Genomic DNA, 10426 nt, shown 5'->3' with positions numbered 1-10426 from the left:
TGGCCAGAATCTAGATTTCTGCCTTTTGAGTGAAATTTATCTTATTATTGAAGAATCATACCTGTTTTATTTTAAATTTTGTAAAGACACCATTTATAATATTTGCACTTATTAATGATTCATAATTATATAAATATCTAGCATTCCACATAGTACTTTTGTTAATTTTCGCACTTTGATGTTTGCTTGTCAGTTTTTTTTCTTTTTCCTTTTTGCATAACCATCTTCTTGATTCTTAAGCTCTTCATTCATTCGTTGTCATTTTCTGAAACTCTGCACTTTAATTTTGTCTGTTTAAAATTTAGTATATCATGGAGGCTTTATTATGCTGTCTCAATTGAAACTCTGCTGATTGCTTCCATAATTTCTTTAATTTTTCTGTTTCAGATGTGCTTTCATCCTTAAAATAACTTCCTAGTGACACTTTTACTAGCACCACCAGACTCATAATCATTTTTAATATACTTTTCAAAAAATAAATAAATAGTTTATATGTTGCCTGATTCATCCGACTTATGCATCCCTGATTTTAATTTTTTTTTATTTCAGAATACTTTCAAGTGGTTTCAATTATACATGACATTTCCATTTCTTAACTGTTAGCTATCAGTGATCAGTTATATTTTGAAGTTGCAACATTCCCTTGCTCCGCTGTTCAAATTTCCCAATGGAACTAATATCTGAATCACTAAACAGCTGTATTTTGGGTTTGATTTAGAAAAAGTCATTTCTTAATTTTCAGCTTAGCAAAGAACTCATCAGTTATATTTGGCCAAATCTGCTCTCTTCTTTTGAGCCATTCCATAAATAGAGTATATTTCATTACAGCATCCAAGGAAAAGATGGGAATTTTAATGCTGGAAAGGCAGGGATTAGATAAAGAGAGAGCACTATGTTTGTTCTAGATTTAATTGTGTTTCCTGCAACTCTAGGTGTATCCTACAGATTCAGAAAGGAGATAGATAAGTTTGCTTCTCTGGCTTCCTCAATTTAATAACATTCTCAATCTATTGAGCATGGCTTTTCAAATGAGAAGTCTGTCCTTTGTATGTAAAGCAAAATTTATATCCTATATGAATGTGATTCTAGCTTGAATGGGAACAATTTTAGTATATGTAGAGCAGATTCCCTGCTTCACAGTTTAAAAATCCAGTATATGAAATGTTATGTTATAAAATGTTATAGATGAGGAAATCTCTTATGCTTTACTAATGGAAAATACACACAAGTTAGGCTTTGCTTTTTTCAAGTATAATGTTTTCTTTCATGCACTAAAGTCAAGATTTTCTAAATTTGTTAGTCATTGCACTGACATAAGATGCTTTGTTTGATTTTTGCTAAATCATGAAAACATGTTTCTTTTTTTAAAATTTTTATTCTTTAAAAACAAAAAATACAAAAATCTCATTTCCATTAACAGTTATTGTGTCAGTGTATATACATGTTTCTTATTTTGTGACTATACATTATTTTTATCCTTATCCTTCACCCATTCGTACCACCTCTCCCATGTCACATAGTATTCTCGATCCTCTTTGCCTTTCAGTTCCATAGTGAATTTATCTAGTTCAGCACAGTCCATTATTTTTTGAATCAAAACTTCATCTGGTGGTATTTTATCACTCTTCCAATTTTGTGCTAATGTGATTCTTGCTGCAGTTAAGATGTGTACAATAAGGTCATTGCACTGACATAAGATGCTTTGTTTGAATTTTGCTAAAGCATGAAAACATGTTTTTTTTTTTGGAGGGGCGGGGAAAGTAACTAATGTAACTTTTCAGTGTGATGCCAAAAAACTACCAGCACATCCTGGCTCTTGTATTTGCCATAAAAGAGATCAATGAGAATTCCATGCTTCTTCCTAACATCACGTTGGGTTTTAACATCTTTGACAATTACTACAATGGACAGTTCACATATAACACTGTCCTCCGGCTACTTTCTGCAAAAGAGAGATTTGTTCCTAACTTCACATGTGATGTTAAAGACCAGTTGGTAGCTGTCATCGGTGGACTTGATTCTGAAACCTCGTCCTATCTGGCCACAATTTTATCTATTTACAAAATTCCACAGGTAGAGCTGGGAATGGGGAACAGAGGGAATATGCAACCTCTCTAATAAAAGCTTCTAATTAAAAATGACACAGTCATAGATGGCAAATTATGATGAATGACAAAATAATATTGACAAAATATACAGAAATACAATTAAGGAGGAAAATAGAATGGCATTGAAAGGGGCTACTACAAACTATACATAATTTAAGGTGAATTCTCAGAAGCAGCATATGAAGTGGTAAATCTGTCTCTGAATAGTTCAGTTGAAGAAGGCACAGAAAATGCATCTTTATATGGCTGTTTATAATATGTATGAGAGTGTGTCAATCTTTGTGTGAAAGGGATTGGGGGAAAAACTATTCTTGTTGATGTTTTCAAGTACATGGAATGGAAATTTGTTCCCTATAATTCCAAAGAATTAGTAGAAATATTTTATTTTTTATTTTGTCAAGCATGTTTTTGATAACAGATATAATTAGGAACATGATTATGAGTACATTAAATGGATACAGATAAAAGGGGACATTAGGACAGGGATGGTAGGGACGTTGGTGCTCTTATGTACACCCCTTACAGACCTCTTAGGAATGGTGTGAAGTCAACAGTAGAAGTCTAAGGTTAAAGTTTTGGGGGTTTGGGGAAAAAACCACAGTCAGGTAGTGCATTCAAGGCATTGACAACTCTATTGCTGAAGTCGTATTTTCTGCAATCGAGTTTGGAGCTGTTTACCTTAAGTTTGTATCTCTTGTGTGCTCGTGTATGGTTGTGGTTGAAGCTGAAGTAGTCATTGACAGGTAGGGCATTATAGCAGGTAATTTTATGTACTACGCTTAGGTCAGACCGAAGGCGGCATAGGTCTAAGTTGTCTAGGCCCAAAATTTCAGGTCTGGTAGTATAAGGAATTCTGTTGCAAGCAGAAGAGTGGAGGAATCTTCTTATGAAATATCTCTGGACTCTCTCAATTGTATTAATGTCCAATAGGCAGTGCGGGTTCCAGGCAGATGAGCTGTATTCAAGAATTGGTCTAGCAAATGTTTTGTATGCTCTAGTTAGCAGTGCAATATTATCAAAGAAGCTACACAAGATTAAGTTAACAACTCTTAATGCCTTTTTGGCAATGTTGTTACCATGGGCTCTGGCACTTAGATCATTAGAGATGAGTATTCAAATGTCCTTGACAGAGTATGGGTCATCTACAAGGTTGTGTCCACCAGCTTGTAATTTATGTTCTAATTGTTTTTTCCTATATGTAAGACAAAATATTTGTTGGTTGAGATTTGAAGTTGCCACTTGTTTGACCATTCTGACACATAGTCAAGGTCTTTTTGAAGGGTAGCAGTGTTGCTGATGGTGTTGAATAGTTCTATATCATCAGCGAAGAGAACACAGTTGCTTTTAATATGATCACAGAGGTCATTTATGTAAAGTATAAAGAGAGTTGGTCCTAGAATGCTGCCTTGGGGGACACCACTGTTGACAGGTACAAGATTTGATAGGGTGCTTCCTATTTTGACCATTTGTTGCCTGTTTGATAGGAACACAGCTATCCAATTATGCAGGTGTCCAGAAATGCCATAAGATTTTAGCTTTAGAAGTAGTTTGTCATGTACCACTGAATCAAAGGCTTTAAAGAAGTCTATATAAAGTGCGTCTATTGCTTTGCCCTGATCGAGTTGTGTAGTCCATATGTTTTTGCAGTGTAGGAGTTGAAGATTACAGAAAATATTTTTCTGAAACCAAATTGTTTGTTAGAAAGTAGGTTCTTTATCTCTAAGTGAAGGGTAATTCATTGGTTGATAATGGATTCCATGACTTTAACAGGTTGTGCAACATAAAGAGATTGGTCTGTAATTTTCAACTACGCATCCCTTTCTGAAGGGATGACCGTAGCTAGTGACCATAAATTGGGCAAGGATCTGGTTCCGAAAGATTTTTCAAAGATTATGTTTAGAGGTTCTGCTATGGCTTTAATAATAAATAACAGAAAATGGTTTTTGTTAGCTTGTCCACAGTGACATCTGACACTAAATCAAACTTTCTTAGAAAGTTAAGGCATCTTCTTCAGTTGAATATTCAGGCAGAGAATGGATTACTAAAGTAATTTAGCCCATGATTGTAGATCCTTAATTGAGCAAGGAGTGAACTAGGTAAACTTAAAATACATAAATAGGAACAGAGAAGTTCCTGGGACCAAATGATGTGGGGGCCTCAAGCTAAAACAAATTCATCTTAAAATTCAAGCTGTATACCATAATCAAGTTTTTTCAGGATTTAAAATTAAAATATATCACTTTCCAAAATCTCTAGCAAACACAAGGCATTTTCAGAAGTATTACATTAAACAAAATATTGAAAAATTGTTTTTAGATTACATATGGATCTTTTGTCTCAGGCATGAATGATAAAACATTGCTTGCTTCCCTGTATCAAATGGTTCCAAATGAAATTCAACAATACTTTGGGATTGTCCACTTGCTGATACATTTCAGATGGACTTGGATTGGACTCTTTGCAGTGGATGATGACAATGGAGAAAGATTTTTCCAAACATTGGTTCCAATGCTTTCTTCAAATAGCATCTGTTCTGCCTTTATCAAAAGAACACCCAAATGGACATATGTTGCTGATATATTAGACTTGTTTTTAGATGATTTGGACAAATTTCCTTCTCTCATGGAAAGTAAAGCAAATGTTTTTATTGTCCATGGTGCACCTCCTTCCATGCTAAATTTGAGCTGGTATCTTCACATGGCAGTCTTGGATTCAAACCTAGGCAAAGTGTGGATTGTGACAGAACAGTGGGATTTCCGAGTAAGTGCCTATCAAAAGAACTGGGATATTCAATTCTTCCAGGGTGCTATATCATTCTCAGTTCACTCAAATGAAATACTGGGATTTAAAACATTCCTTGAAAATGTAAATCCTTCATGGGGAACAGAAGATGGCTTTATTCAGGACTTTTGGGAAAATGCTTTTAGTTGTTCAATGAAAAATTACAGTGTAATTACAGGGGAAGAGCACAAGGAAATTTGCACAGGAGAAGAAAAGTTAGAGAGTCTTCCAGGGACTTTCTTTGAAATGAAAATGACTGGACACAGCTATAATGTTTACAATGCTGCCTATGCTGTTGCCCATGCATTACATGTTATACATGACTCAAAATCCAGATCAAAAGTTGCTCAAAAAAATGTGAAAGTTTTGCACTTTCAGCCATGGCAGGTAATGTTACTCCAAAAGACCATTTTATTTTTATACATAATTTAAAATAATAGTGAAGAGGAATCTCTCTCAAGTTGAACCTGATTCCTGGTAACACTAATGGATAGTTCCATGTAGCCATTTTGACAATACTACAGAAGCTTTGCATCAAAGGAGAAGCAAGACAATATGATTCCATATGGTACTTAGATATATTTCATTGTTTAAAAATAGGGACATGATATGCTAGCACACTTGTAATGTGTGTCATGTGTACACTATCTTAACTTTTTTATCATATTCTTTGGAAATTTCAGAATCACACATTGACAAAATTGAAGTATAAATGTAATAATCTGGTCACCTAAAGAAAAATAGAATTTCATACAATTTAGATTCTTAGTTGTTTTTGTTTCAAATTTGTATTGGTTATGATGGAGTTTTAAACCATTTCCAAAGATTTATTTTTTTCTTCCTTAGTTTCATACAATTTATTTCTTTTTTGAAATAGTTTATTTCTTTTTTGTTTCCTTTTTACAATACAGCTTTTTTTAAAAAAAAAATATAGTATATTAGTATTTATGTAATACTACAAAGTAGCAATATTTAAAGGAGACACTTTGTGTGAGTAGGTCAGTTATATAAATTTATTTAAGAAATAAACAAATATTTATTGTAATATTAAAGCATTTGAAGTTTAATAAATATGTTTAGTAATACAAAAGTTATTTGCCTCTGCCACTTCTTTTCAATTTCCCATCATGTTTATCATCGATCAGGTTCAAATGAGTTTTAAGATAGCTCCATTTAGTGATATTAAATACTATAAATCCCTCTGCAATAAATGCTAATGTTTCATTATCAATTAAATGCAATACATTCTTGTTTCCTTTTTTAAAAGGCCCATCCCTTTCTAAAGAGAATCTCATTCAACAACAGTGCTGGAGAAATAGTGCATTTTGATGAAAATGGAGAATTAATTATAGATTTTGACATCACAAATTGGATAACTTTCCCCAATGAAACTTTTAATCGAGTCATAGTTGGCAAGATGAATCCTCTTAACAAAAAGTTATCAATCCAAGATGAAAAAATTGTGTGGCACAGAAGATTTAATCAGGTAAGGGAGAAATATTCACAATATCAGTGAGAAAATCACATGATTGTTTGGGGAAAGAGAAATTATATTAATCCATTCCAATCCACTTTCAAGTTTAGTTTTTGGAAATAAAAATATTGGTAATTATTTATAAGAAATAATTTATAGTAATGTTTGCATCAGGAAGAATACATTATGTATACTAGAGAAGACCATTATTCTTTTAGAAAGTGGCATAGCTTTCAAATCATGATCTGTAAAAAACTATTAGCTTTGCTGAACTTGGGATCCTCCTCAGATCAGAAAACCTATAGAAGTCTTGGACAGCTAAATGTGTTTTTAAATGACTTGAAACGAACTGCAGTTGGTGATGTTTTCAGCAGGGAAAGAAGCTAAACTGGATAAATAGTTCAAAAATATTTTGGAGCAGAGTTTCATTCCCCTTGAATGACCTAGTTTTTATTACTTAAATCTTGTTTCATTAGTGTGTGTGTGTTATAGCTACATTCTCAGAACTCTATATGAACTTCCAATCATTGGCATGTTGCACCACTCATTTATAGTTTGTTCCTAGAGATTTAACAGTGTTTAGCAATAAATATGAAGTCAGGAATAGTTGTGATATGGTGTCCTTTTTATCTTCTAAAATCATAATTTTCAAAACTTTCCAATTCTAAAAATGTATTTATGGACATTTTGGATAGGAGGCACCAATTTCTCGGTGTAATGACCACTGCCATCCTGGTAACACCAGGGAAAAAAAGGAAGGGGAGCCATTCTGCTGTTATGTTTGTATTCCATGTCCAGAAGGAAAAGTTTCCTTTTACAAAGGTATTTTTGACAACTTTTCAAAAATAAGACTTGTACTTCAAGTCATACTTCACCAAGTATGGTTGAAATTCCCATGAAAACAGGGGATATCATATGCTTCAAAAATGTTGATTATTGATAATGAATATTAAAAAATAAAAAGCCCTGCATATGAAGTTCTTCAATTTTCAATCTCAGCATCTAACATTGCCGTGATATGCAAAAAATACTAAATAAAACTACTTTAGTACCAGAAAGTCCACTATTTTACAAGTGGGGTATCAGACTATGAGTGGAACAAACTACTTTTAGTTTCAATTCTACAACAGCATTTATTTGATCAATCATGTTCTCTCAAACTACCCTACATTATAAAGTTATGAGAAAGACATTCGGAGAAAAATAGAAAACAATTATACCACTTGGAATTAAAACAGGAAATTAAAATAATAAATTCAGAAAGAAAATATCTGTAAACTGGAGATATCAAAAAAGGAAAATGAATGAAAATCAAATCATTATGTCCTTTCAAGCCCCCATTATTATACTAAGTTTTTTTTTTCAGATATGGATTTCTGCAATGACTGCCCAGAAGATCAATATTCAGCTCCAGACAAAACTCAATGTATTCCGAAGGCTTTAAACTACCTCTCACTTGAAGGTTCTTTGGGGAAAGCTTTAACTTGCTTTTCAATTGTTTTTGCTACGACAACAATTTGTGTGCTTAGAACTTTTTGGAAACACCAGGACACTCCTATAGTCAAAGCAAACAACCGAAACCTCACCTACACTCTTCTCTTCTCTCTCTTTCTTTGCTTCCTTTGCTCTCTCCTCTTCATTGGAAAACCAACATCTACCACGTGTATTCTCCGACAAACAGCCTTTGGCATTGTCTTCTCTTTGGCCCTTTCCAGTGTTTTGGCCAAAACAATTATTGTTGTTCTAGCCTTTGTGGCTACCAAACCTGGGTCCAAGATAAGGAAATGGGTAGGGAGAAAACTTGGAGATACTATCGTCATTTCCTGCACCTCTATCCAAGTGTGCATTTGTTCTATTTGGCTATTTACTTCCCCACCATTTCCAGATAGGAACTTAAACTCTCTCCGTGAAGAAATCATTCTGGAATGCAATGAGGGCTCTGCTACCATGTTTTGTCTTGTCTTGTGCTACATGAGTTTTCTGGCCATGGTCAGCTTCTCTGTGGCCTTCTTTGCCAGGAAGTTACCTGATAGTTTCAATGAAGCCAAATTTATTACATTCAGCATGTTGATCTTTTGCAGTATTTGGTTGTCTTTTGGTCCAATGTACTTGAGTACCAAAGGAAAATATGTGGTGGCTGTTGAAGTCTTCTCTATCTTAACTTCAAGTGCTGGGTTGTTGAGTTGCATTTTTTCCCCTAAATGCTACATAATTGTATTCAGGCCTGAACTGAATAACAGAGAACAATTAATAAGGAAGAGGTAAATTTAAAAAACAAAAAAATAAAATAGTAAAACAAAACTTCTAGAAAAGAAGTAGTTTTCTTCTATTTTTTGCCCTGAATTTTTAAATTAGACTGAAAATATTTAACCCAAGAAACAAAAAATAACACCTCAGATTAATAGTATTTATATGATAGAAAATTAAATTTATTGCATATTCCAGCATGTGCTTAACTTTAGACAAAACACCTGTATCGATAATATAGTGAGATGGTAGAACAAAAAAAATGTTCACGTTTTTATGTAAAAATCTGGACCTGTTTCCTTTTCTATGAAGGTACACTAATCTGCTTCTTGTTCCAGTTTTGGTAACTTTCAGCCTTCTTATGAGTTTCAAAAGTAAGGTAGGAAATAGATTAGGATAGATTAATCCTAACATGTAATGAAATAGTGTTCAAGTATTCTTAGAACCATAGATTTCACTATTAATTTATTCATGAATTTGCGAGAAAATGAAATTTACCTGAAAATATCATTATTCATATGATGCCTATACTGTTATATTTTTGCCACATGTTGCGAAAAACAACAACCTAGTTAAATAACCTAAAATTTGCTCAAATTATTATTTTCTGAAGTTAATTACATCTGTAAATGTGTTTTCTTTTAATTCTCTAGTTTAGTTAATAGTACAAATATCCAATAAGCCTGCAAGATATACAACTGAACTGAATTGGGGAGGAAATGTTTTGATCCCTTGGGAAATGTTGAAATTTTCTGACAAAAGTTAACAAGTATATACAGTGTATTCCTCTATATAGAAGAAATAAATAAATCCCTCATTTTATCTCTCAAGAGCCATATGAGATAAATTGGGCTGAGGGATAATGCCCAGCTTTATGGCTTCATTGAGTAATGGCTTGAAACTGGGCATTTATGGTTCCAGTTCGATACCAATAGCCACAGAATGCTGATTGACTGGGAATGGAATAGAAATACTGAAATGCTGAACACCTACAATATTTGTTTCATATCTTAATGCTTCTTCTGATCTTTATTCTTCTCTGATTCAAGTATAGTGTAGCTCTGGTCATATGTTTTCTATTCTCATGATTGGAATAATAGAAGAGATAGTCTGGACTAATGGAAGAGAAACCTCTAATATATCTCTTGTGGTGCTATTTCTGTCTACTATCTGGTGCTATTTCTGTCAGCCCATCCCATTAGATTCAGCAGATAAAGCCTGCTGCAGATATCATCCGCCAAAAGCTTATATTTAGTAGGTCCCAGGCAGCAGGCCTTCTCTGCCATGGTGCCTGCATTATGGAACATTCTCCCTCACAACATTAGATTAATTCCATCTCTCTTATGTTCCAGAGATCCTGGTTCCCTATGTCAGTAGGTGATTCCAGGGAACAAGTGATGTGTTTCAGGAATTCCGCTGTTCATGTACCCATTTTAGAATAGAATAGAATTCTTTATTGGCTAAGTGTGATTGGACACACAAGGAATTTGTCTTTGATGCATATGCTCTCAGTGTACATAAAGAAAAAATAAAATATATTCATCAAGAATCATAAGATACAACACTTAATGATTGTCATAGGTTACTAATAAGCAATCAAAACATACTAAGAAACAAATAAAAACAATATAAATTGTAAAAATACAAGCAATACAGTTATAATCATAAGTAGGAAGAGATAGGTGCTAGGAAGGATGAGAAGAATAATAGTAATACTAGTATTAGTAAATAATTTGACAGTGTTGTGGGAATTAATTGTTTACCAGAGTGATGTCTGTTAGGAATCTCTCCAACAATTAGTTGGGTTGGCAATATA

The 10426-nt window shown here is 33.5% G+C and overlaps 1 protein-coding gene, 1 long non-coding RNA gene and 1 pseudogene across 2 annotated transcripts in view; 2 read left to right on the top strand and 1 right to left on the bottom strand.

Moving 5' to 3' along the window:
- LOC148129096 (uncharacterized) overlaps window positions 1–10426 on the top strand; it is a 273474-nt gene that overhangs the window by 242515 nt on the left and 20533 nt on the right. The gene's annotated exons all lie outside the window — the stretch shown is intronic.
- On the bottom strand, window positions 2628–4075 carry LOC148129097 (uncharacterized; annotated as a pseudogene).
- On the top strand, window positions 4451–8628 carry LOC113423031 (vomeronasal type-2 receptor 26-like). Its single transcript, XM_026684248.2, has 4 exons — window positions 4451–5276; window positions 6157–6375; window positions 7059–7185; window positions 7730–8628. Exons 1-4 carry the CDS (start codon window positions 4452–4454, stop codon window positions 8626–8628), a joined length of 2070 nt encoding a protein of 689 aa, XP_026540033.2. The 5' UTR covers window position 4451.

Source organism: Notechis scutatus, chromosome Z (assembly GCF_049901735.1).
Source record: "Notechis scutatus isolate UNSWTSFEM ecotype Mainland chromosome Z, rNotScu1.2, whole genome shotgun sequence".
Taxonomy (NCBI): domain Eukaryota; kingdom Metazoa; phylum Chordata; class Lepidosauria; order Squamata; family Elapidae; genus Notechis; species Notechis scutatus.
The sequence above is the reverse complement of the archived record's forward strand: the minus strand, read 5'-3'. Positions and strand labels throughout refer to the sequence as shown.

What these genes read in the sequence shown, in the direction of transcription:
- LOC113423031 (XM_026684248.2), top strand. Translation starts at nt 4,452, where the DNA reads ATGAATGATAAAACATTGCTTGCTTCCCTGTATCAAATGGTTCCAAAT. An exon ending in GGCACAGAAGATTTAATCAG is followed by an intron (nt 6,376 to 7,058) that starts GTAAGGGAGAAA and finishes CATTTTGGATAG; the next exon opens with GAGGCACCAATTTCTCGGTG. An exon ending in AAAAGTTTCCTTTTACAAAG is followed by an intron (nt 7,186 to 7,729) that starts GTATTTTTGACA and finishes TTTTTTTTTCAG; the next exon opens with ATATGGATTTCTGCAATGAC.